The 27,658-nt window shown below is 31.3% G+C and overlaps 1 protein-coding gene across 1 annotated transcript in view; it reads right to left on the bottom strand.

Annotated features, from left to right (window-relative positions):
• LOC108916015 (plexin domain-containing protein 1) overlaps positions 1 to 26,095 on the bottom strand; it is a 62,626-nt gene extending 36,531 nt beyond the window's left edge. Inside the window, exon 1 of the mRNA XM_018722195.2 lies at positions 25,977 to 26,095. Coding sequence (XP_018577711.1) covers positions 25,977 to 26,049 — 73 coding nt within the window. The 5' untranslated portion in view covers positions 26,050 to 26,095. The remainder of the gene's footprint in view (positions 1 to 25,976) is intronic.
• Between the last annotated feature and the right edge of the window lie 1,563 nt (positions 26,096 to 27,658).

Genomic DNA, 27,658 nt, shown 5'->3' with positions numbered 1-27,658 from the left:
CAGAAGCGTCTGAGTAAGTGAAAGAGATCCATGTTGTCTGAAGTGAATTGTCTGCCCAGAAATATCCACCAGAAGTCTAGGTGTTCCATCCTTCAGTTCGCGTCGTAAATGGAATTAAGAATACAGGGCAGGGCCGTCTAGCTATATCAGCGTTTTCGCATGTGCATTAAATTTCTCTAATTATAGCTTTTAAGCAAAAGTGTCATGATTTCGTAAAACTAAGGTAGGCTTTAACATCTTTGAGCGCACTTAAAAAAAATACAGTATATTCTAAATCTTCTAGTTTGAAAAATAAAACAGTTCTCTTTTAAAGTAATGCATTTTTCTGCATCTCTTGCAGTTTATCTTTACTTTAGAAAAATAAGTGTAAGATATTTTCTAAGAATATACGAGGTGATCCAATAAAAAGTAACTTTAATTAAATATTCAATACATGCACAATATATCTACCTGCGTATAACGTTCTCTATTGAATGAATTCACGTTGTCGATTCCTTAATAACATTGTTAACTAAGACTAAGCCAAAACAAGAAAATGCATAGCGAAGCATCTGCATGACGATGAGCGCTGACTTATTTTCTACATTTTCTATATTTTCTATTTTCTATTGTAAATTGATTTGAAAAATAATCCTAAAATTCTTACCAATTTAAGTTATACCAAATATCTAGGTATGTTAAATAAATAACTTCACAGAGATAAACTAATCATTAATAAATATTTAACACTTTGCCAACGTTTCGCGATAGGATTCATAAATAAATAATGAAAATAAAAAATAATTTATCCAAACAGCAGTAATGAAAAAACACAATATATTGAAATAATTAATTAATGTCGACTTTCAAAGAAATTATCTCCTATTCTTGTTTATAACAGCTATCATACCACTTAAAATGCAGAAATAATTTAGCTGTGTTTAACTGTTAAAAGTATTGGTAAGGTTTTGTTTATTAAAAAAAAATACCCTATTAAATCACGAATCTTCAACATCACATCAATCAAAAAAAAAAATAATTATATCAATTTCTAGAAAGCACTCTTAGCTAACTTCTGAATGCTCCATATTCACCTTTTAACGTTGACCGTTTCTGACATACAGTGTGCTTTGTCAGTTTTTATTATGTATTCAGATAAATAATCCGCCAGAAACACTACTAAAACGTTCTAAGTTGGCCTCAATTTTCTTAGGTTTTTTCTGTGTCGATATTTTCTATGACCGTTTTGCATAAATGCTGCTGAATTTCGTTGATACAGACCTCAAGACGTGGGTGGGCGTGGGCTTGTTGGCATAATCCTTACAATTAGACTTCAGAAAAAAACCAAAGAAAAAAGTCTAACGGCGTTAAATCGCATGATTTGGGCGGCCAATTCTGATCACCAAAACGGGAGATAACACGACCAGGAAATGACTCATGCAGTAATTGAATTGTTTCTCGGGCTGTATGGCATGTAGCACCGTCTTGTTCAAACCACATGTCATCTACTTCCATATCTTGCAAATTAGGCATAAAAAACAGTGACACGTTGTGGACGCATTTGTTTCTCAACTAGCCCCAAATGCGACAATTTTGTCGATTAACAAAGCCATCAAAATGGAAATGAGCCTCATCACTGAAGACGATTTTGTTCGAAAAGTCAGTATCAGCTTCTTCCATAATCCATTCAACAATGCTCGCTCTGCGTAATCAGTAGGCTTCAGTTCCTGTGTCAATTGAACTTTGTGCATGAGGCTGCAAATATTTTGTGAAAATACGCTGTAGAAAGTTTCTCGAAATGTCCAATTCTTGACCACGGTGCCGAATTGATGTTCCTGGACTCTCAAGCAACACTCTCACGAACTGCTTCGATGTTTTGTGTAGAACGACTTGTTGGAAGACGGCCAGAGTGTTTATCACTAATTTATCCAGTCTCCTTGAATTTTTCAACTAATCTCTTCACAGTTGATGTTAAGTTAAATCACTATTCCGACGAAGTGTAGTTACCAAACTTTCATTATTTTTAAAATATTGCTCAACAATGAAAACGCATTGTTCTTTCATGTAGTGTTCCATTTTTAATAACCCTGAACTGTCAACTCTCAATGTTTCCAAAATTATGAGTACATTGGAACAAAAATAATAATAAAAATTGTAACAGTAAGGCCCTACAATGATCGCTTGGTTAAACATAATTTGAGGTTTGGAAATCACTAACAACTTTATTTTTATCAGTTGTTTTTTTTTTTTTATTAATAATGGCTGGTATATTAGTGATAGAAAAATAATAGATATAGACAATCGCGACTTATCTACAAATAAAATAATAAAACATTCAGTATTATTAAGTATTATTGTATATTGTAAAGTGTCGATAAAACGTATATCAGAAGTAGCTAACATAAAAGGGTAAAAGTGAGGTGTTTTGAAGTAAGCTATATGTGCTCTACTTTCCGTTGTTACTTTAAACCTGGTTTATAACGCTTTGTTCATTAAAAATGATTAAAAAATCAATGAGAGAAAATTTGAGAAGTCAAGGGCAGAAAAAAAACGAAAATTAAATAAAATTAGAGATAAGATAAATTATCTTAAATAAAACAAGATATTATCACAACACAATGAGTCTTATCTGTTGCCACTTGAAACGTAGACAAACGCATATTGCTATTGTATTTTTGGCAATGTCGTTATAGATACACAAATATTTATATAAGAATTACTCATCAAAAACAATTTATTATAATATATACGCACGTTGAATACAAGACCAACTCAAGAAACAATAAACTGAGATAATGAAAGTTAAAGTTTTGATGAAATAAAGGAAATTAAAAAATAGAAAACATAAAAATCTGTAGCTACAGTGTTAATTTAAAATATGTACATAACCTCTGATAAGTCGAATGTTCAGTAGTAAATATTGAATAGCAGATTTAACATAATAAAATATAAAACAAATATTTTAGTGTAATGTGTAAAAAAGTGTATGTATGTAAAGACGTTGACACAAAAATTCGAGACACGGAGGCCTTGCACATAGATTGTAGGAGTACTAATGTATATAATTACAAACATAACTCAAAAACGACATTTTTGGGTTATGTCTAGGGTTGCCGGATCTCCGGGTTTGATCCGGAGTTTTCGGGTTTTGTTGCTACATCTTCAGGCACCGGGTGTAATTTCTCCGGGTGAAAAGAAAAACGTAAATGTGGCATTTTCGAGAATCGTCTATACGCCATATTTACTTTTTCAAGAATTGTCTAAAACTCCAGGTGTGTCATGAAATTGATCTGGTAACCCTAGTTATGTCGGACTTGCATCGAGGATGCAATATATTCTTATACATTTAAATTAGAATGTTAAACTTAAAGAATTAAATTAACTTAACCTTCAATTTCTTAAAATTTAGAATTTTGTATCATATCTTACAGAGTGGTAACATTTAATTAATGCTACAACTAAGCTTTTAAACAATATAAAAATGTTGAGAATTGTTTAGAGAAATCAACACTTTCAGTGTGCCCTTGGTTCTATTCATGTCATCAACAAGTTAACTGCCTCGAATTGATCTAGCACAGTTCATTGCCAGAATTAAAATACTTACGAATTTGTATATTTATCAAACTTGGCTTTCATGAGTTTCTAATTCGAAAACTATGGGTATAAAATTAGATTAAAGAGAGCATTCAGCTCTTAAAGTAACGGTACAAATTCCTATTGTATTTTTTCGACAACTAAATATTAATCGCGAAGTTGGCGGTCAGTTTTTTAAGTTTAGTTTGTATTTATTTGTGATACAAAACATCGAAGTGGTAAACACTTTCATTTGCGAGTAATTGACATCTGAAAACTTCGCGTTCGAAAATTAAGCAAAACAATTTACGCAACAGGTATCGCGGAGATAGAGATATAACCTCAAAGTTATTTTTTTCTAATCAATACATGTTTTGTTTTCAATTAAACAATTTATTTCAAATTCGGTACATTTATTATTTGAAAATAAAAATCATTAAAGAATCGTCAAAACTCCCAAGTTCTAAATGACCGCTATTAACGAAAAATATTATTACTTAAATTTTTTTGTTTTTTTTTTTTGAAAAAATTAATAACTATTTAAAATCATTAAAATCCCTACAAAAGATTTTATTGTTCAAGTTGATTTGACAACATTAATCTTATCCGAAAAAAAAACCATTGCGGACCGCGAAGCCGTCAGAAGTCGTTCCATGCAAGGGGCTCGTCGCAGCCACAACTGAGAACGACGCGACGTCCCGAAGGACGCAAACTACCAACCACGAAACACAGAGAGCGCGGGTCGGGAATTTAATTTTTCACCTCAGTTTCCAATGTTCATGTCGTCGCGCCCAAAACCGCTCCTAGTAGCCACAAACCTTTTTTTTTATCTCCAGGCACAGCAGAGGACGACGCGCCGGGGGCATCGCCAAAATCCACCAATCTTTCCAAGATTTTCGCCGTCGCTACGAAAACACGCTCCGAGTAGCCCAAAATCACCCTGCCGCAGGTAACGACACCGCCAGAGGCTATGCAGCTGCCAACGACGCGATTTAAAAGATCCACGTGCGGTGCGGATTTCGGAGACCAAAAGTTCTCTGAATTCGACGAAGTCTGAACTGGAAGGAAGGAAAACACTACAAAGAAACCCATAAGACCACACACAGAGCGATGGTTCATCCCAGTGACGAGAAATCGAAAGGGTGGTGAAATCCAAAATGTTTCCGCATTAAGGCGGACTCCACAGCAGAGCCACTCGCGAAGCAGCCATACCTTGTGACCGAACGTGCACCTGATCCAACCGAGATTTATTAACCAGCGTTCAGAACCTGGCCAGAGTTTGCACTTGCTTCACATTTCATGCAGTATATTATGCCAATATTATAAGCCTGTATTCATTTATTGTATTAATGCCCGAATTGATCAATAAATAATATTTAACAATATATTTCTTGAGTTATATTCTCTTTAAAAAAAATAGCCAAACTTAAAGCTCCCATAGTTTCTCAAGTCTAGGTCCGTTCTACTTACGGCGAAGACCCTCAAAGGGTCTGCTCTTAAACTGCCATAAACACCAACTTTAAAGTTACCATATACTAGCTCCTCAAGCTCGCAGCCACTCTACGGAGGCTATATATGTGAATATATAAACTTCAGTGCCTAGCCAACACATACATAAAGGCAGTGATACAAGACACAAGAGTATAAGTGCTTCCTAAAACATAGGGGTCTAGGGTCAGCTGAAACCTTCAAAACTTTTAACTCAAAAGCAAGTGAAGTACTCAGTGCGTCTTCAGACACAAAATAAGAGGAAGAGCGGCAGACTCCGCGTCATCTTTCTCTGACGTCCCTTGTGGTTAGCGTTAAGGGAGAGACGCCTGCGCTACATGAAAATCCCTTTAACGATGAGCGGACAACTGACATCCCGGCACCGCAGGTAAAAATGGAGCCAGACTCAACCGCTCCATCCGATCCCATACAAAGGGTTACCTACACTATCCAAATGCTAAAGGAGTTACACGACATGACGCAGTCCAGTAAGGGACGTCAACCTCAGAAAACTTTACGGGCAATCAAATTTCACAACATTATGATATGACCAATTTTTCTAGTCAGTAACGACCATTGAAGCCCTATATAACTGTTTTTCTAGCTGCAGTTTGTTACAATCGGTGCAGTGTATTAAATTTGAAAAAAAAGCTTGAAGAGAAAATGTATTGATAAAATATTAATTTACATAAACATCTTTTATTTTATGTAATAACTACATTAATAATTAAATTCCCAGATATGTAACATAGAAACTTCTACCATTATTTTTTCGACGATAATCACCCCCTAAATGTTTTGCTCATAGTCTCGAGACATCCAGTATTTTAAAAATGTAAGTGCTACTTTTTATATTTGGAAGTATTATAGATAATACCTTGTTTCTTCTGTTTCTGAATATATAGAGATACGTATATTGAAACAGAAAATAAAACGTAAAACAAATTACACATCGTTGTGCCATTAGCCTTTGAAATATGCGGGTATGCTTTGTCTCATTTTCCGACATGGCATACGTAAACTGCATACAAAAAAAATAAATTGATTATCTCATCATTATAATACGCAAATCTACTTAAATACATTTTAACACATGTTTTTAAACAATAAGTTTCCATATGAAGTTCTGAAATATATACATAATCGTTTGACAAGGTGTTTATGAATATGTTTCGGTTAATCATTATCGATTTTTAGGATAATTTATTTTCGTTAACAACTCAATTTTTATTGTTTTTGAAGCTCCCCTATTGTAATTCATTATATTTTTTCTAGGCATTTTTGAATTTTGATGTCAGGTATAAAAGAGTTTCTATAATATGGTGCCAAACTGAAACGGGATGGAAAATCTAATTTTAGGCAGAAAGTTTCCTGTTAAATGGGTCCGAAAATGCTGAATAAAGATATAATTATTTTTTTATATAATCCCAAAACGGCTCATAAAATTGAAAGAAAATTCGATACAGGTCTTTCAATTATCGATTATTATACAATAACATAATGGAGCAACAGTTTTTTCCCACAACGTCAGTAGCGGGTATGTATACATAAAGTATAATTTGTTTTTTTTTATCTTAAATTTTTTTTTTCAGCCTTGTATGGTGACCTAATGATGAGGTATAATTTGGACCTCGAAACTAGTCGTAGGTAATCAATATCCAAAATAACGGATTGTGAGAGACTGGTAAAAAAATGTAAAACAATTCATTTTTATGAGAATTTCAATATGCAGAAAAAAGGTACTTTTGTTCGCTTTCAGTAATAATAATGGTTTCCGAGAAAATTGGCAATAAAAACTTTTATGTACTATATGTATATCCCGACAATAAAAAATGCTGTGGATTGCTTTCAAACTTTGCAGACTTTGGCTTTGTATTGCAATTTCCTCGAAAACGGTGCAGAGTATCGACGTGACTTTCATGGCATAAGACTATTACCGAGATTCAACAATTTTGAAATTATTTAAAAGAAACGTGTTTCTGATAGTGCACCGTTATCGCCTTGTAACTTTGTTTTTGTGCCCACATTCATAGGAAAAGTTTTGCTTAAAATATTTGCTATTACCTGATCAGTTTTAAAAACATAGCACTCCGAAACTAGGCAGAGTAAAGCGGGCCACCCGGAATTAGTGTGGTAAATTATATCAGTGCACTATCAGCGTTGCCAGTTGTGACTTTTTTAAAACAATAAGAAAATTCCATTTTAAAGTCAACATAGTTTTTTGATCAATGCTGTTTGTTAAAAAAATATTTTTTTACAAGATTTATTAAATACTAACAAAACATTTAAGACATTACGGGAGCTTTGAGCGCCAATACGCTAATGTTAGACGTAAACAAACTCAAAGTGAGAACCAAAAAATTTTAAACGTCACAATGGAGAATCCTTGAGGATTAGCCACAAGATTTCAAGTATGTCGTATGCAGGTAAGTAAACAGAGTTTTCTATTAGATTATTTGTTAGGTACTATTTCACAGTTTTATCTTATTTAGAAGCATTAAATTTTCGTTTATGAGGGATGATAGGTCTCATGGCCATTCAATAAAAGTAACGCGCCAAAGAGCAGTAATTCGCGGCGGGTGGTATGGAAATTCGCTATTTAATAAAATATACTTTTTTAACAATCTTTCCTTTAAATTATGAAATTTGATAAAAACGCATACAGCAGTTCCCTAATGTGCATGAGCTACGACTCACGCCCTTCGTTGTTTGAGGTCACTCTAGCTTGTCAAGTGGCGGGGTATGAAAATTACTATAAAAAGGTTAAAAAAATCAGTTTTCAAGACGGAGTTTGCAAAAATAAACTTATGGTGCATGTTTCTGAAGGTTAAAGGTAACGTCCGTATAAATATGACTATCATTCAAGGTTACACCCTGTATAATTTCAGTTACATATACTTCTTTTTAATTCAAGAAAATGTATAAAATAAGAATGTCTAATATAAAAATACACTCAATCATTTATTCTAAGTACATACGATTGAAATATTAATTTTGCTCAAATTGTGTTTGTACCATTTTTATTTTGTGTAAATAAAAGAATAAAACATTTAATATTATATATACTATCTTAATAGTTTTCACTTTGGTAAAATAACTTACAAATCTCTTTTTGACTTTTGAAGTAAAATTTTTGTATTTTTGTATTCTAAAATATCAAATTTCTTATTTTGCCATCGGAAAAAAACACCACGCCAAATATTTTGGTTCAAGACTTAAAATTACGTTCAAGTATTGTAGAAAATCTTATTATTTTGGAGTGACTCGAAAATTTCATTTAAACTCGCCCAAGAGCACCGTGTATAATTACTACATATAAGTTAAATATTTCTATAAATATTAATATAGGCCTACTGCAGAACCTTTGCAATCGTTACCTTGATTGACTCAATATCAAAAGTTCATGGTACAAAAACAAATATTATACCATTGTTACTTTAGAACTGACCTGTTTCTTTTTTCATTTCGATTAACCCTCAAAGGTCAAATTGCAACTAACTGCTAATCATACTCATCTTTATTGGACATTATTCGGTACAATGAAAATCGTATCTCATTAAGGATGTAAAGTATATATGCTCTTTCTGATTTATTAAGTAGGCTAGTAACATTGTTATTGGTTCCTTACAGATTCTGTATAGTAAATTGTTTTAGGTAATTGGGTAAAAATAACATTTTGGTTAAAAATAAGTAGTTCATAAATGTACAGCACAACTTTCTGTCTGAAGGTCATTAATCGTAAATATAACCAGACGGGTATACCTGTTAAGGCGGGTATCCACTTGTGGCAATGCTCCGTAACGTAACAACGAACATGTTACGGCCTGTTGCAAAAGGTGACACGGTTCGCTGCGAAAGTATGTGTGGTTTTTGTCGTATCATTCATTCCGTAACGTAACAAAATAAGGTTACGAGACTACACAGGAACATAAACTCGCAGTATGAACCTGACTGCAATAATGGATTCGTCACTGCAATTGCAATTAGCAGCAGCATCATATATTTTTATTCATCATACAATTTTGAAGAATAAGAAACGGAAATCTCCGGAAATCTTTTCTTTACTCCACTCCATGGCACAAACGCAGAAAAACACACTATTCCTAGTCACTGCAGAAAACAGACTGACCCCAGACCATATACAAAAGACTGATGAAACAAAAAATAAGACAAAATCACATGTGCAACGTTACGGTCAAAAGGGTGACCCCGTCTCAACATGTGGCAGAAAGTACTGTTGCATCCCTTTGATGCGACGACTAAAAACCGACAAGTGATGGTTCGTCCCGGATTAGTTACGCGTGTCAAATTTGCTACACGTACCATGCAACAATTTTCCGTCTCCACTAGCTGTAACGTAACATGTTCGGTGTTACGTTACGGGGCATTTGACACAAATGGATACCCGCCTTTAGAGGCATTCATCTAAATTAAACTGTCCTAAAATAAAAAAGTAGAGCTCTATTTGATACTGTAAACATATAGTTGGCAAATATTCCCCTGATCACGTCTGTGATTTACTGGTATTCGTTTATTTCTTCATGTAAGATTTTCGTCTAAATCGTAACAAATAAAAAAAATATACATATTTTTCTAAAAATGTTTCAATGCTCAATACCTATGTACACTCTTTAAAGACCGCCTTCCCTTCAATTTTGTCGCCGATTTGTTTTGACTTGGCTACAACTAGAACGAACTCGAAACCTCGTCCTGTCATCTTATGAAGGAAATACTTGCCGAACCTCGAATCGTGGGAACTCGTCCTAAGATAATTGAGATAAAAAGAATTCTATAGAATTAATTCAAAAGTTCAATTCTTGATTCAACAAATATTTTCTATACCTCATTCTGCACATTTCATTATTTCTATCGCCTATTTCGTAGAGACTGTCCATTATGCAAAAAACATACGGTTTAAAAATGGTAAGAAGCCATTAATGCTACGATTTTATCACAAAACAAATTTTTCCCTGTTTTAACAATTTATTAATCCATTAAGCATTGCATGTTGTAGAAAAATGTACATTTAATACAGATGTTAAAATTGTATAATATATTTTTCACTTAAAAAGAGCACATAGCTTTTTCTACAAAATATCATGTATTATTAATTTTTCTATATAAATAGTTGTTAATTTGTTTCTAGCTACTTTCATCAATTCAAAAAATTTAAACAAAACTTGTTTTTTTTAGTACAACATTGATTCCTAATGGCATAACTGTATTATAGATTGTTCACCTTTTAACGTTAAATTGAGCAAAGTACCGTAACGGAAGTGAAAAAAATAATTAGCAAAAAAAATAACGACGTGGAACCTTTTCATCGTAATTTAAAATTTTCGAAATACATAAATGTCAAAATGAGCTCCTTTTTTTAAAAAAAATAGGAGTAATTTTTTAAGTGAAAAATGGTGTAAACTTTTTTTCTTACATTTGATAGCAACATTCATGTGTAACATTTAGCAAAAAAAAATAGAATCACAAAATACATAATTTTGTCTTCCACACTTCTACAGTTTCCTTCGCAGAAACCCAGCACAAGTAGCATATCAACTTGTTCGCTAAATGTAAATTTTGCAGTCATTTTCAACAACAATCAGAGGCAATTATTGTTGAAATAAAATAATTTTGTTAATTGACAAGTTTGAAAGATAAATTCATTGCCTACTACTGACTTTTTGATTATATTCTAATGAACACTGTTAAAATCTTGTGTCAGTTAACACGGTTTTTCTTGAAAACCATAAAGTTTTTTAAAATTTAACAAGAGAAAAAAAATTTAAAATTAAATTCTGCTGTGAATTAATATTATTATTTTTCAATTCGGCCAATGAAAAAAAAGTTCGGTACAATTTTAGAGGTGAGCCATCCCCAATAAACACCTTGTAGTCATAGTCAAAGAAGACCAGTAATAAACCTAAATCATGTACCAAATTTGGTTCTTCTGCGGAAAAGTGTTGCAGAGATATTACTTTTTTTTCGAAATTTAGGGCTGCACTTTGGGGGCTAATTCCTCAAGGGTGCAACTTTGTATACAGGGTGAGTCAATTTTTTGTAGACAAACTTTAACAGGAGACAGAACACATGTTTTTAAAAAGAAACGTTCCTATAAACATATGTCGTAGAAGGCTTCGTTTCCGAGATACAGGGTGTTGAATATATTTTTTTTCTCGAATTTTCATTATAACATAAACGAATGCTTAGATTTTTTTCATATTTGGGAGATAATGCCTATTAATTAAGGGGCATAAAACAAACGATAAGAAAGTTCAAAAACTTGCACAGTGGCGGAGTGGAGGGGGTATTCAACCACTTTCTTAAACAGAACTTCTACGCTAATGACTATTTTTTTAAAAAACTGTTATTTTCATTATCTACATACAGTTTAACAAAAATAATGTCCCTTCTGTCTCGAAATTCCTGTGCGTGTCCGAGTTATTTTGATTTTTAGAGTTTTTTATGTGGTACTAAATTAAGTAATTTATTTATTATCAATTATCGGCTAAATATTTAATTCTTTCAACGAAACCTACCTCAATATGGTTTGTTAAGGATTCTAAAAAGCCGAAATCTCTTATTCTCCATCTCTTTCCAAAGTAGTCAAAATAAATATTTGTTATATCAAGCCATACTCAAATACAAGACTTTTATAAGTTGAAATCTGTTTAGTACACTAATTTTAACAATCCTTATTTATTATGTCCTAAGTAAATACTAATGTACTGCAACTAAATTTAAAAAAAAAAACATTGAATGAACATTGATGTTAATTATGGAGAAAATTTTTGAATTTATAACAATATTCAATTAACAATTGTGGAATTAAAAACAATTTTTAGCAATAACGATTTATAAATAACAATTACGACAATTAATAACAATATCACTAGTATAATAAAATTTGACACTTTGTTCAAAATGTAAACCATTCTTTTCAATACACATTTCACTGCGACATACAATAGAACGTCTTAAGTTAACTAAATGATGCACCCTTATTTCATTGCAAACATCTCTGATGCGATTGTGAAGTTCTTCAAGTGTATTAACCGGAGTGGTATACACTTTTTCCTTAATGAATCCCCACACAAATAAGTCAAGTGGCGTTAAATCGGGGGATCTGGGAGGCCACGCCACTGGACCTCCACGACCTATCCACCTCCCCGGATAGTTATTGTTTAGACAATCTCTTATATTTCTGCCATAATGGGCCGGGCACCCATCAACCTGAATCCAAGACTGTCCTCTTAAATTCAAAGAAATGTCTTCCCACATATTACCATGCTCTTCTAAAAATTGTAGGAATTTTCTGAATTTACACGTTGTGGCAAGAAATAAGGTCCAAACACGTGGTTGCCGTAAATTCCAATACAGATATTTGTACTAAATTCGTGTTGAAAACTTCTTGGTCGAATGGCATGTGGGTTTTCATGTGCCCATACATGCAGATTGTGAAAATTTACTATACCACGACGAGTAGAACAGGATTCATCAGTCCACAGTATGTTGGATTAGAAATCTCTATTATTTTGAATGGCGTTAAGAACATACAATAATTAAATTGTCTTCGTTCGGCGTTACCTGGATATAAACCTTGAACAGGTTGAAAATGATATGGGCGTCTGTGATCCCGTTTTAAAACTTGGGAAATTTCACTTTTAGGTAGGTTTCGTTGAAAGAATTAAATATTTAGCCGATAATTGATAATAAATAAATTACTCAATTTAGTACCACATCAAACACTAAAAATCAAAATAACTGAAACGCACAGGAATTTCGAAACAGAAGAAGAGACAATATTTTTGTTAAACTGTATGTAGATAATCAAAATAAGTTTTAAAACAAAAATAGTCATTGGCGTACCCCCTCCACTCCGCCACTGTGCAAGTTTTCAAACATGAAAAAAATCTAAGCATTCGTTTATAAGTTATAATGAAAATTCGGGAAAAAAAATTATATTCAACACCCTGTATATGGGAAACGAAGCCTTCTTCGACATATGTTTATAGGAACTTTTCTTTTTAAAAACATGTGTTCTGTCTCGTGTTAAAGTTTGTCTACAAAAAAACTGACTCACACTGTATAGGTAAGATTGGTTAAATTATAAAATTTTGGACACCCCTACATGTACCTGCACTGTGTCGGTTCTTATGCGGGGCACCCTGTATAATATTGAGTAGATTCTGCTGTAGCGGCACATTATTTCCATATATTTTTAGAACGCTATATTTCAATTTCAACTTAGTACTTGTATATTTTACATATATTTACAAAATAATTAGGTACACCTTTTTATTATGTAGTATCCCAGAATTATCAACATATGTAAAAAATTAAATTCAATAAAAATCACTTAATATTATATGAGAATGAAATTTCATATTGATTTTTTTTTCTGGGAAACAAAATGTATTTTAAAATATTCGAAATATACCACAAATTACCTATTTAATACTGCATAATAAACCGTTATTAAACAAAAAAGTAATAACTATTAAAAAACCTATATCACAAGGAAGCATAACGGTTCGTTATTCGAATTTCAAAAATAATTAGAATTCTTCAAGCATAACTGATTGTGAGTTCCCGAAGTATAGAGTTGTTTTTGATAGAACCTCAAATAGAACTAAACAATTTTCGTGAAGATCTGAGAAAAATCTAAAAGTGACTTGCAAATGTGTATGCTACAAAAAACTAACTACATATTCATAGCTGACACTTACAGTGAAAACTAGTATTTTCTGCCGCCGATGAGCGCCAACAAAATTCTTAAAAACCATTATTCGTAAACTTTTTAATCATATCATAATACAGCAATACCGATTGATCGAACAGTTCGGCTTACTACTTTTTTATGACCTCTTAAAAAATTATTAAAAAGTATACTTTTAAAACTACGGAAGAATTCTGTTGGAGTTCATGGCAGGCAAAAAACAATGTACAAGGTCTGTTGAGAAAATAGCAGTGCTTTATTTTTTTTTAACTTTATCATTAATTTTATACATTATTGCTTCTTGTCTCCAAAGTAGTCCTTTCCCCTATTCCCACACTTTTCCCAGCGGTGTTTCCATTTCGCGAAGCAGTCTTTTATTTCAAATAGCCTTTAAGTTCTGTGACGAATTTGCCCTAATGTCATCAATAGTCTTAAAACGGCGTCCTTTCAACACTGACTTTAGTTTCAGAAATGAGAAAAATTCGCAAGGAGCCAGGTGTGGCGAGTAAGGAGGGTGAGGGAGGACAGTAATCTGATTTTTGGCAAGAAACTGACGAATTGTCAAAGCCGAGTGTGTGGGCGCATTGTCATGGTGCAAGAATTATGAGTTATCTCGCCACAACTCTGATCTCTTTTTGTGGATCACTTCACGTAACCGTTGGAGAATGCCTTGATAGTATATACGGATCACTGTTTCACTTTGACGCAAGAATTCAAAATGCACAATTTCATTAAGTCGAAAAAAACATGGAGCATCACTGGATCGAAACTAACGTGCTTTGTTGGGGCATGGAGATCCTTAGCCAATCCAATGTGATGATTGAACTTTTGTCTCAATGTCGTACACGTACCAGCTTTCGTTTCCCGTTATGATCCTTAAGTGAATGTTTCATCGTCATTGGATTGTTCAAGGAGTTGCCGACAAACGTCCACACGATTGTCTTTCTGTTGTTCGGTCATTAAATTAGGAACACATGTTGCTGCAACTCGATGCATGTACAATTTTTCAGTAAAAATTTCATGGCATGGCCCAATCAAGATGCTAACCTCTTCTGCAATTTCTCTGACAGTCAATCGGCGATTTGCACGCACCAGATCTTTGACATTCTACACGTAGGACTCATTGGTTTCATCAATTGACTGGTGACCACTTTTAAATCATCAAGAGCATCATCTGCGTAAGCTTGTTTCAAAAGTTGAAACGTTTCCGTCAAAGTTTCACGCAAAATTTTACGTTTCTAAAAATCGTCACTAACATTTAAACACGTACTCAAATAACAATATAACTAAAACCTAATGATATATCAACAATCCAAGAAGAGGAGTGCAATGCAGTGCTGCCAACCGCATATCACTAAATATCTCTATTAGCGCGTAATTCAAATAGTTCGGTTATTTTCTATGTGTTTTTATGTGTTATTTTGACATTTCACTGTTGACAGTATAAGTTAGTGTTTTCTGCTGACGATGTATTTGTAGCTTAAGGAAATAGTAAATGATCGACTGTTTGAAAACCTTCAATGATTTATGAATTTCGTATTACATAGATTATATTCCAATTTCTAATACTATCCATCATAAGTGTCACCCCTATTTTTTTTTTCATTATTTTTCGGCAAAATAAAAAAAACCTGCGGATAAAAATTGTAGGAATATTATTAGACCTAAGTTGTACAGACAGTTATTGAGCATCGGTTTAAGTAGTTACAGAAGTAAAATGTCTTTTTTTTTATGTGAACACTATATCTTTACACATCAAAATATGCATTCTTGCAATACATTGATACATATAAGCAAAGTCTACAGAATAAATATTCTGTAAACTTTGATATAAGGTTTGGTGCGTCTGCCTCTATTAGTAAAGGACATATGGCCAACACAATGTGACACAAGCCTTTTCAGTCCGCAAAGAATCTTCACTATTCAACAACTGTATATAACTAATAATTCTTACAATAGTAGTAATTTCAGTCCCTTTGGATCCTCTAAAAATGGAATGTATTCTATATAATTATATTATAAAAAGAATGTGGATATAGATGATGATATAAATATTTTACTGATGTGTGTCTACAATTTAAAAATAATATTTTTAAATGATTCACACAATACGTTGCGTAATATTTAGTGTGCCAAAAGAAATATTTTCGAGTGTATTTCCTCTACAAAATAAAATTATATAGATTGTTTTTAGTCATTATAGATCATACATTATTTTTTTATTAATTAAATAAACTTCATGCTAAATAAAATATACAGTGCTTTCGAAAAGTAACGAATAAATTCATTATTTTTTAAATTGAGAAGTTTTCGAAAAAATCCCCTGGTACGTCGATTTTGTTTTTAAAAAAGGCACCTTTTGACATACGACCCATATTTGTGACGTCATCGTTGTTCGAGATATGATGTCATAGACAATTTTTTTAAATAGCAACCCCCAATTTTGACCATACCATTTGAAAGAGCGTGTCATTCTACATACATAGATAATGAAAATTATGGTGTTACATAACAGAAATTTCAAGAAAATAATGTTTGAAGATTTTAAAATTTAATTTTCACAATACTGAAAATGATAATGATTATGTAAAAATCGACTAAATTAAATGTTCAAATTGTGCACCGTTGGCTGCCTGACAATAGCCAAGACGATTAATAAATTTTTTTTTGGACATTATCAATAACTTCAGGAGGTATACGATGTATCTCGTGACGAATTCTTGCTTTTAAATAACCGGTCTAGTAACGTATACTTTGCTTTTTAAGTATCCCCACAAGAAATAATCTAGGGGTGTCAAATCAGGCGATCTGGCTGGCCACTCAATCGGCCCCCTTCTCCCTGTCCAACGATTCGGGAACAGCTCATCTAAATAAGCACCGACAGGTGTTGCATAATGGGAAGGTGCACCATTTAGTCGATTTTTACATAATCATTATCATTTTCAGTATTGTGAAAATTAAATTTTAAAATCTTCAAATATTATTTTCTTGAAATTTTTGTTATGTAACACCATAATTTTTTCTGATCTGTGTATGTAGAATGACATGCTCTTTCAAATGGCATGGTCAAAATTGGGGGTTGCTATTTAAAAAAAATGTCGATGACGTCATATCTCGAACAACGATGACGTCACAAATATGGGTTGTATGTCAAAAAGTGCCTTTTTTAAAAACAAAATCGACGTGCCAGGGGATTTTTTCGAAAACTTCTCAATTAAAAAAATAATGAATTTATTCGTTACTTTTCGAAAGCACTGTATAAAATAATAAGAGTTTGTATTTTACAAATATAAAATACAGGTGTAAGCATTAACGTCAGGAATTTTTAAAGATCGTGATACCTACAAAAAAAATTATGAATGATTAACATTAAATCACACTCTTTAATATTTTGATATAAAATGTAATTAATTATACCAATTATTAGAGATATTTAGAACCCCTTACTTGAGAACCCCTTTAACTTTATTTAACATCAGTAAATGCAGACGCATTACATAAATAACAAATGATTCTAAAAATGATTCTAAATGATTTTGAAACTCCTTATTATTTATTACATAATGGGTTGCTACTAGCAAATGGTTAAAAAAAATACCTAACTTGATTATAGAAAAAGATCACGAAATATTAGATATACCTAATATACAGGGTGATTCATTAACTGTACGGAGCGGTTGTATATAGGGAACTAGACGTACTATGATTATGGGGTAAAGATTCTACACGAATTTTCCAACACGAATAACACTAATTTTGCGCGTAGCAAAAGCTGTCACATTTCATTTGACATAATTTTTCAGTTGTCTATTTTTATAGGGCATAGCCTACCTCTTTATAGAAACAATAATCTTTATAAACTCAGATATTTGGAACTAATAAAAAATGAAACATTGCAGTTATGAAAAATATTTCAAAATATAGCAAGCACTTTTTTAAAGACAAGTTGGTATAGTTTTACAATTTAATTTTGGCTTGGACTATGTCATCGTTATTTAGAGCACTAACTAAAGGAGGATGTTCTAGCACAACTTCACTATTTTAGTAATAACTTGAAAACGAAAAAAGATATCGACCTCCGGTGTGTGTACTTGTTTTCCTTAATAAATGGTCTATCAAACCATTGATAAAAAACTATATCATTGGATTTAATTTTTTTAGTAAACGGAGACAATTACAAAACTTTTCTGATTAGCGTCGTCTACTGTTGCGCAGGAAAATCATATTTTTATTCTCGTATCATAAATATAAATTTTACTAATAGTTCTTTAAAATGAGCCGTCGTTTCTTGAAATCGATTAAGACATTTAGAAGTTATGACAATTTAAAAATTTCAAGATGGCGCAAAAAACAAAATGCCATCGACGAGTGAAATTGCTGATGGTGTATATTGATGTGCTTATAGTCCACTCTCTTGAATATCTATATCTCTCACAGTTTCATCAAACCCAGGTTATTATAATTGTAAGAAAATCAAAGATAACACATAATTTGGTTTGAGAAAACCTTTGTTATGTTCCATCTCCATCTCTATTTAGGTATATAACTTTTAATATTATTTTTTTTTATTTCAAAGGTAAGGAGAAAATAGAGGCCAAGACTTATGGCGGACAACCCCCTACAAATTATTAAACATTCTAAAACGCAGCAGTGAACTCACAAGGCATATCAAAAATATATTTTCGCCATTTCCCACTATGTTGTTTTCCATAACATCATTAGTTAGTAATAGATAAGTGTACTTGCCTCTTAAATATATCTGATATTATAAGAAATCGCAAAATCTGGTTATAATATACAGTGGAACCTACAAGTCAATCGCTTTGCTTGTGTGTATAAAAAGTTTCACGAAGTCCTGTTTACGTTGATTCCAAATATATATACCTTATTACAATATATGAGACAAGACGGTCCCAGGAACTATATTTAGACTCAACAGCCGACCAACAAGTTTTGAAGGCGCTCAAGAAATAATTTTATCACTGGGCGCCTATGCCCAATTTCATATCTCCAAAATGCTTTTCGGTAATGATAAATATTAAAAATGGACGACTAACAGAAAACGATAATATTACCTTGGTTAGTTTTATGATATAGATATTATAGCATTTGGGTAGATATAGGTACCTGTAGACAATTAACACATACGTATTTGTTTAGTTCAGCTTTGCAATTTCTTACATCGATCTCTTACTTCATAAGAAACATCAATAATTTTCCATCATCACCAATATTTTATTATATAAATATATTTTTTAATAATTAAGGCAGTAATTCTCTGACAAATCTAATTAAAATATAATGAGTATATCAATAATATAGACCAGAAAATCTAACCCGAAAATGACCAAACAGGCGGTCGACATTGTTTAAAAGTTGATCAAACATTAGAAATTCGCGTATTTCCACTGTAAAAATCTGAGCGGTACTCGAAGTCGCGCCAATTCTTTTATTGGTAGATTTGCAATAAATTACTCTCTTAAAATGCGCATTGGAACGTGATACATTCATTTTTTGTGGTTGTTGGCTGCATAAATCAATTCCTCTTGTCGCGGAGTATCAAATTGAAAAAAATATATTATTTAATCTTTTATAGATCCCGAGAAAAGTAAGACTAAAGTTGCGCTATCGATGTTGAACATGCGCGACAACTTTTTTCGAGAGTGAAAAACGCGATCGATCAGCTTCCCCCACCACACCACCGCGCGGCACTTAATGGAAAATCGAGTTTCGAAAATTGTTTTATATGACTTTTCTCTTGCCCGTACAATTAATATTTACTGTACTTAAAGCACTCCGGCTGCTGATTAAGTGCATATTTTATTTTTCGCTCCACAGTTTTTATTCATCATAGACCGTCAACTTTGAAAGTCTATAACTCCGCTGTTTATTAACGAATCATGACGAATCTTTTTTCAAATTGAAGTTTTTTTATGCTCTTTTAGTACATGTAATAAAATACTAAAAAAATTATAAATTAAGGGCGTATTTAATTTTGCATTATTAAGGAAATTTTTTAAATAATTTCCCTTCATTATAAAAATGCATTTTTTTGAGAAAAAAACAATGGAACTCGATAGCTTTTTGTTAAATCTACCAATAAAAAAATTGGCGCGACTTCGGGTACCGCTCAGATTTGTACAGATCGTTAATTAGTTAATTTGTAATAAGGCCATAACTCGCGAAATAATCTCGGAAATAATCCACTTACGGCTTTCACAAAAATTATTTGTCTGCAGTGAGGAATGATTGAGTGTTATCCGAAGAAGCCTGTGTGATAACCATCGCAATTTATTATTTATTTAAAATTTCATAATGGGCGTTTTTTTGCAAGTAACTTTTGACCGGATTGATATTTTTTGATGCTCGATTTTGTAGATCTTTTAAAGACGAACAAAAAAGTATTTTACCATTTCTCTGTAGAACCGTCAGAAAAAAGTTACAGTTGAAAAACGCGAATTTCTAATGTTTGATCAACTTTTAAACAATGTCGCCCGCCTTTTTCTGCGTGCGGATAAGGTCCATATTATTCTACACTATTTTTACTATCCGCTCAGAAAAAAATATGCATGCATACCCCTATATTTCCTATAGTGGTTTCCAATTCGCTTTCTATTGAAAGGAACATTTTGATTTAGCACTCTAAATGTCAAATGAATAAACAAAATGATACAAATAATAATTACTGTTATTGATTGAAATATTAAATTATATTTTTTAAAATGCTAGTAACCTCTAAACAAAAATGAATCGAACCAACGTTCATATAAGAAAAAATTTTTGAAATTAACCCAGCTACCATCTGTCAACGTTTGTCATACAGCTTGTAGAACACCCTATATATTTAATCAATATTTGTTATATGTATGTATGTGTATACAATTGATGTTTTCTTTGTATTAGTTGTTTGATGCAAATAATCTCAATATAATTTGTTTACAGCAGGTATACAAGTAAGTAGAATTCTGTTGCATTGGCTCTAGGAAAAAATAAACAAATACAAATAGGTATTTGAGATAATTTTTATTTCCGTGATTTATTCCATGTGTGCATTTAGGTAACTCTGAAGTCGTCCTAGTAGAAATGTCAAGTTTTATAGAACATTTTTTTTAATTTGTTTTTGTAAACAGCCTGTGGCCTCTATGTAAATTAAATTACGCTAAGTGTAACTAGAAATGTACTGCTGATATCAAAGTCAAAATGAATTACTCACTAATTCAATTTACAACTCTAATCTACCTTCAAGGTCAATTAATAGATATAAATGTTAATAAGATTTTTACAATAAGTAATACTTCTGCGTATAAAATTTAATACCTACATCTACTTGTCAATATAGTTAATTTTCTACACATTAACCATAACTGCCTAGTAATTAAGAAGAAATCCATGCTGATCCAGAGAAATAACTGAATTTATGAACAGATTTAGGTAGACCACGCGATCAACTTGAATTTCGATAACTGCAATTACTTAATAGTTTCTTAAATGTAGAAGGATTATTATGATAAATGAAAACATTTATTTAAAAAAAAATAAAAATGGTTGTTCAAAAATGCGTGGACCAACAATAATTAGTAAATATCTATACAGGCTATTTTACGGTGACGGTGACGGTGACGGCCCATTAGAATATTACAGACTACTTCGATTTGAATTTTGAATACTTAGGCTCTGGGGTTTTCGGGGGTGACAGTGGTAGGTACTTCGTTAAATTCTGATTTGAAAATAATCTTAATGTCTTTCTGCTTATTAGTAGTAAATTGGGAAATCTCATTAAAAATTCTTCAAGTTCTATTTATAATCAAAATATCAGCATTTGAATACGGTTTTTTTAATCAATATTTAACTACCACTGTCAGACTAACAGCATATTATGATGACTTATGACATATTGGTTGTTTTGTTTTTATGTTTGCTAGCAATTTCATTTTCCCAAGAAATTGGATCATTTTCATTACCTACTTATAACAAAAACCATCCATAACAAAAAAAGAAATTAAAAGACATGGCACATGGAAGTGTAATATGGATAGAGATAGTAAAATTCTACTACAGATTTTGATTAAATGTACATTTTGGTATAATTATAGGGGTTGTTCCATTCAGATTCGAAGTTAAGCAAATACGACAATAAATTTTCAACATCCTGTGTAAAATTAAACAGTTTTTAAAGTAACTGTAATAAATGGCAATAGACATCCCTCTATTTCTCTCCCAAATATCAATACTTCAGCTTGCACGATTGGAAAAAACATGCAATTTTGAATTAAGCTATCGAAAAGCAACTTTTTTTGATAGAATTGAAATATCTCGAAGACCATTGGAAATAGATATAGCGAAGCTTGATAAAAGTCCCTCTAAAATTACGAGTAGAATTCAAATATGCAATATCGAGGGTGTTCCATTTAAAATAAGCAAGTAGATGGCAACTTCCGGTATAACAATGACATTATTTTATTAAAAGAGAGCGGCCCCGAAAACTCCGAAAATTTTATCATAATTAAAAGTAGGTATAAATATTGACTATAAAAAAATTATCATGTTCAGTTTGAAGAAAAGAAATAATTTTAACAAAATGTTAATGTTTTATCAACTCAAAAGTCTAACAGAATTCAGACTCAACATAAAAATTAAGAAATTTATATTTTATAAGTATTCTTCCCGAAACCGATGAAACAGTTGAAAGAAATTTTTACTCAACTATGAATGTGAACTGATGAAGTAATTAAATTTAATAATTGAGTTTTAAAATTCTATTGGAAAAACAATGGAAATACGTGTTCCATTGAGATTTTCATCAACGTCCTTAATAATAATAATAATAATAATAATAATAATAAATCATTATTAATTTAGATGAACATTATTTTGGGCATTTTCCTTTTTACATTCGATGTTTCAGTTTAACATGGTTATTCTTCATTAGGGTTGCCAATCGTTCTGAATTTCGGTAGACGTCCACCATTTCAGCAAATTTTTCATCGAATATTCTGCGTCCTGACAAAACTTATAAAAAAACGTCAAATGTCCCTAATTTGTATAATTTTCCAAAATATACGATACACAATCCGGCAATCGTGTCCTGACTAACAATAAAACTTCTGGATTACGTACATTTTAATATTTACATTTTTAATTGATCTCAACTTAAACAAAGAATGTATTTTTCTTGATTATAAAAAATCTCGGTTGGATGTTCTCAAATACCATTTAATTTTAAGTAAAAAAATAGTCAGGAATGTATTTGAATTCGTGTCTTAAATTTGATTATTTGTTTAATTTTAGACAAAACACAACATAACGAGAGGAAATAGTTTTTTCCATGTTAGCGGCGAGCAAGACAAGTTCACAAACTAAAAAAAAAGTATGTCATCTCGAAATGGAATTTTTTTTACTCATATTTCAGAGGGCGACTCCTCAAATTATTTTACGAAAAGAAGTTCATACTAACATAATATCCAAACTAAAAATATTTCCTTTTCAAAACACATGACGTCTATTTTTTTATTTTGTTTTTTAAATAACCGAATATCGGAAATATCTTAAATCGAGCATAAAAAAATGTCTTGGCAATTTTTCATTTGGAACTTAGTTCTGCAGAAAAAATGCTTTCTTATTAAAAATAACACAATAACGTGCACTCAATAATAACAAATCTTTATTGTATACCTATTTGAAAATATTGTTGAACATAAAACGGCAATTGTTTATTTTTCAATTCTTTTACATCTTAGTCAGGTAATGAAAGAGGATTACAAGAAATATCAGTGGCGTGCATATTATACACATATTAAAATAATTGAATATCAACCATACGCACACACCTGTTGAGGTGATTACATTTTAGTTTACAGTAAAACATGCGTTCTAGTAATTAGTTTAATAGTTCAAAGTTTAAGAAAAAGAAAACATACCCTATATTTAAAACTAGACGAAAAAAAAAATAATTATCAATTCCCTGCAATTTGGAAAGGCTGCGTTTTTGGAAATGTGTAAACATAAATATTTTGTTTTCTTAAAATAATTTGCAAGAATCTGAAATATTAAATCTACTTAATCAAAATTTCTGCTTAGAGATGAAAAAGGCATTTTTGGCTGAAGTAAGGAAAAATATCAATTTCGTGTTGACTAACCCGTGAGAAAAATTCTCTTTTGCATATATAAATAGAAAAAATATATTTAATTGAAGTGTATATTTTACATCAACAACACTTGAATACACAATGACCAAAACCGGCTACTCTGATTATCATTGGAATTTTATTTACTAATTTTGCATAATATATACACATTTAATATAAAATTCTATCACATCTAAAGAGTATATCTATAATTTTAAAAATAAACCTATGTGGGTCTTTGTTGTACTTACAATATTTTTTACTTGAATTGGACAATCAACAGAATGTAAAAAAACATTTATTTTTATTTTTTGCTAATTAAAGTTAGCGTAGGTATTGAACAATGTTTCGGTATGATAGTAATCGTACCTATATTTACTGCAGGATACGCAAATGTTAGGATTGTTAGTGAAAACTTTAGCCAACATGTTCTTGAACACTGTCAGCGACAGAGTTAGTTAATATTGTTCGTGACAATGTGGGCGTGGTATATTCCCAATTTTATTAGCGAACAGTGCTATTAAAGTTATAAATATGTTAGGAAAGATTCAAATTTTGCTAACATTGCTCGTAAACATTGTTAACGAAGCAGCTTAATATACTCACTTTCATAATTACTCAAGTTTTACACAGAAATAACAGAATAGAGGTAGGGAGCGAAGGGGTGACAATTCATGCACTCACTTATATGTACACGTGACATAAATAATTTTTTTAATACTTAAACAGGTATTATGGAAGTATTCCTCAAATTCCAACTTAGTATTACTCAAATATTAGTAATATACTCAAATTTGTACACCAAATTACTGCAGCAGCAGTTGCCACTGTCAGTAGGGTTGCCAAATTTTATATTGTTGTTTTAAGGAGAAACAGCTGAAAATTCAGGATAAGGGCAAAAAATAAGAATATTTTTATTTATATTACGAATCAACCAAAACTATACCTATATTTTTAATAAAAGAAAAAATATATACTTTCTACCACAAAATAGGCAATCAATTTGAAACAATACAAATAAAAGAATAAAAACGTTAAAATTAAATTAAATTAAAAATAATAAACGTTGTTTAGGTTGAGGATTAACTAAAAATGTACATAATGCAGTCTTAGTCCGAATGCGATTGCCGGATTGTGTGTCTAGTATTTTTTGGAAAAATATATTGTAAAATTAAAGACATTTGGCCCTCGAGTATATTATATAAACTGCATAAAAAAACAATGTTTTGGCAAAATCATTGATTGCTGCAAGTATTGACAGGATGCAGGGCATTTGACGAAAAATTCGCTGAAATGGTAGACGTCCACCGAAATTCAGGACGGTTGGCAACCCTACCTCTCCGAACTGTCATAGAACTGTGTCCTTTTCTTATTATTTAAGTTCCTCACAAAGGTTTTGCGCATGTAGATTAAAGTAAAATACAGCTAATGCTATGTTGAGTTTAGATTACTAATCTTCAAATTAGTACCTAAGAGCCATTAAAAATATATAAGTAAATCGTTTAAAATTATTATTCAAGCAAATCCTTATTTCATTTAGATCTTTGTCTTCCCATTCTTATACCTAAATAAAAATATGTAGGTAGGTAGGTACTCTAGATAACAGATTAATTTGAAACACTAAGTCAGCAGTATTAGAGATTTTAATTACAAACTTTAGGTGCCTACCTAATTGAAAGATTGTAAAGAGCATACTTCATAAGCATCTAGAAATAAATATAAATAAATATAAATAAAAATGTATTTTTGATTACTTTTCTTCAATCATTAATGCAAAATGCATTTTGATTGGTATAATAGGTATTCTACATTAGTAAACAGAGTACCTACCTATATGGATCTGAAACTTTTGTTCCATAATATGTATTAGATTTAGATACCAATCATCATTTTAATTATACAAAAACGCCTTTACTGAATATTTTTCGTGAGAAGGTAATCGATCGCAAATCATTAAATTGTACCAAAAAAATGAAATACAACATGCAACAGGTGAGCGAACTGTGGCCAAATGAATAATTTTATCCATTTTTTTAAGCAGAAAGTTCTAGTTTAACAACGTATTTTACATTAAATAAACAAAATACAAGAGGACTTACCATTAAAAGGTAACACCAACGATATTCTAAAAAATATTATTAATAAATATAGGCACAAACTACAACACGCCATTTTTGTTTTGGTGTTAAAACTAAACTAGAAGAAAAATTGAGAACTGTCTGACCGGCTGACGTCGAGAAATTATCTCTGGTTTGTTGATTGCGATGGTGCCAAATTTCTGATATTGTCATAAAAATTACTGTCAAACTATAAAATCGCTGATTTACCAAAAAAAACCTAAATACAAATTACAATTTATTATTGAATTGATCAACTCAATATAATTGCCCTCTAAAATGGGAGCATATAAAATTTTGAAATTAATCATAAAAATAAAAATTACAAAATACCCAGATTACGAATAATAATTTACTTGTAACCATCATTTAACTATATGTTATGTTATAGGTACATATGTAATAGGTATATAAATTTAACCATGTGTTATTTTGTTTTTTGTACATTTAGTGTGCAATAAAGTACGCAAATAATGCGGTCTGATAAATAATAACGCCGTATCCCGTCTCCCGCTAATCTGCAATTAGAATAAGCAGCAGAAATGGTTATTTTTATTTAGAAATCTGATAAATGTAAAGACTAGGACTAGATAACTAGAAGTTTTACCGATACATGCAAAAGTATAAAATAAATAACATATTAAACATTAATACTGCATAAACTTTCAGTTAATAAAAAAAGTAAAAATGTGCAGAAGCTATACGACGCTGTTGCATAAATAAAGTTATATAAAAAACATAAATAGCCAAGATTATTTCTTATTTATTTAACATAAATTAAAAATATTTCAACCAGTTTCAAGGATCCGTTTTTAATTAATCACTTTTCTTTGTAGTGCGTGGTCGTCACCCAAAAATGTTAGACGCGTTTATAACATCATTGTCTGAAAATATCCAATTTATAACAAAAAATTCATTTATTTTATAAAAACACAACAATTATTGAGCATTGCATTCCATATAATAACAATATGTTTTATTATATGTATATTTTTACGTTTCTGTTAAAACGCTCAGAATTGCGTTTCAGTTTCTATGTCTAATAGTAATAATAATAAAAGATCAAAAGAATGTGGCATAACAGATAGCATGTGAACGATCTTTTTCAGTTTTGAAATACATCAAAAACCGTTTACGGAATTCTATAAAAGACGAAAGGCTTGAATCGTTCATGCTTATGAATATAGAAAAAAGTTACTTACCAAAACCAAAATGAAGAAATTATAAACAAATTAGCTGCAACCAGTCCATTACTTTCTAGGTCTCTTATTTATTAGAAATTATATAATATATTAACAAGGTTCTAGATATTTTGGTTTTATTATAAAATGTTATATCTCAATGTTTTGTTTGTTATTTCGTTTAACCTAAGTAAGTAGTCTCTAGAGTAGGACTGTTTTTTGTCTCAGATTTGTGATTTATTTGTTTGTTAACTCATTTTAGTCATGATGCACAAGAATTTTATTTAGTTTTAATTTCAAAAAGTTTATCTGTTTGTTTTATTTTTCTGATTTTGAATAAATATAAAGCATGGATTATGCATACACTTATTTTAAACCATTTTTATTTGTTACAATAGAAGGTCTACGAGGGTAGTCAATGTAACCGTGGGCCGCTTAAAAAAATAATATCCCGGGCCGCCTCAAAGTTACCCATCCGCCCCT

Source organism: Anoplophora glabripennis, unplaced genomic scaffold, assembly GCF_000390285.2.
Source record: "Anoplophora glabripennis isolate ALB-LARVAE unplaced genomic scaffold, Agla_2.0 scaffold1051, whole genome shotgun sequence".
NCBI lineage: Eukaryota > Metazoa > Arthropoda > Insecta > Coleoptera > Cerambycidae > Anoplophora > Anoplophora glabripennis.
Note: the sequence above shows the minus strand (reverse complement) of the source record. Positions and strands in the feature narration are given on the sequence as shown.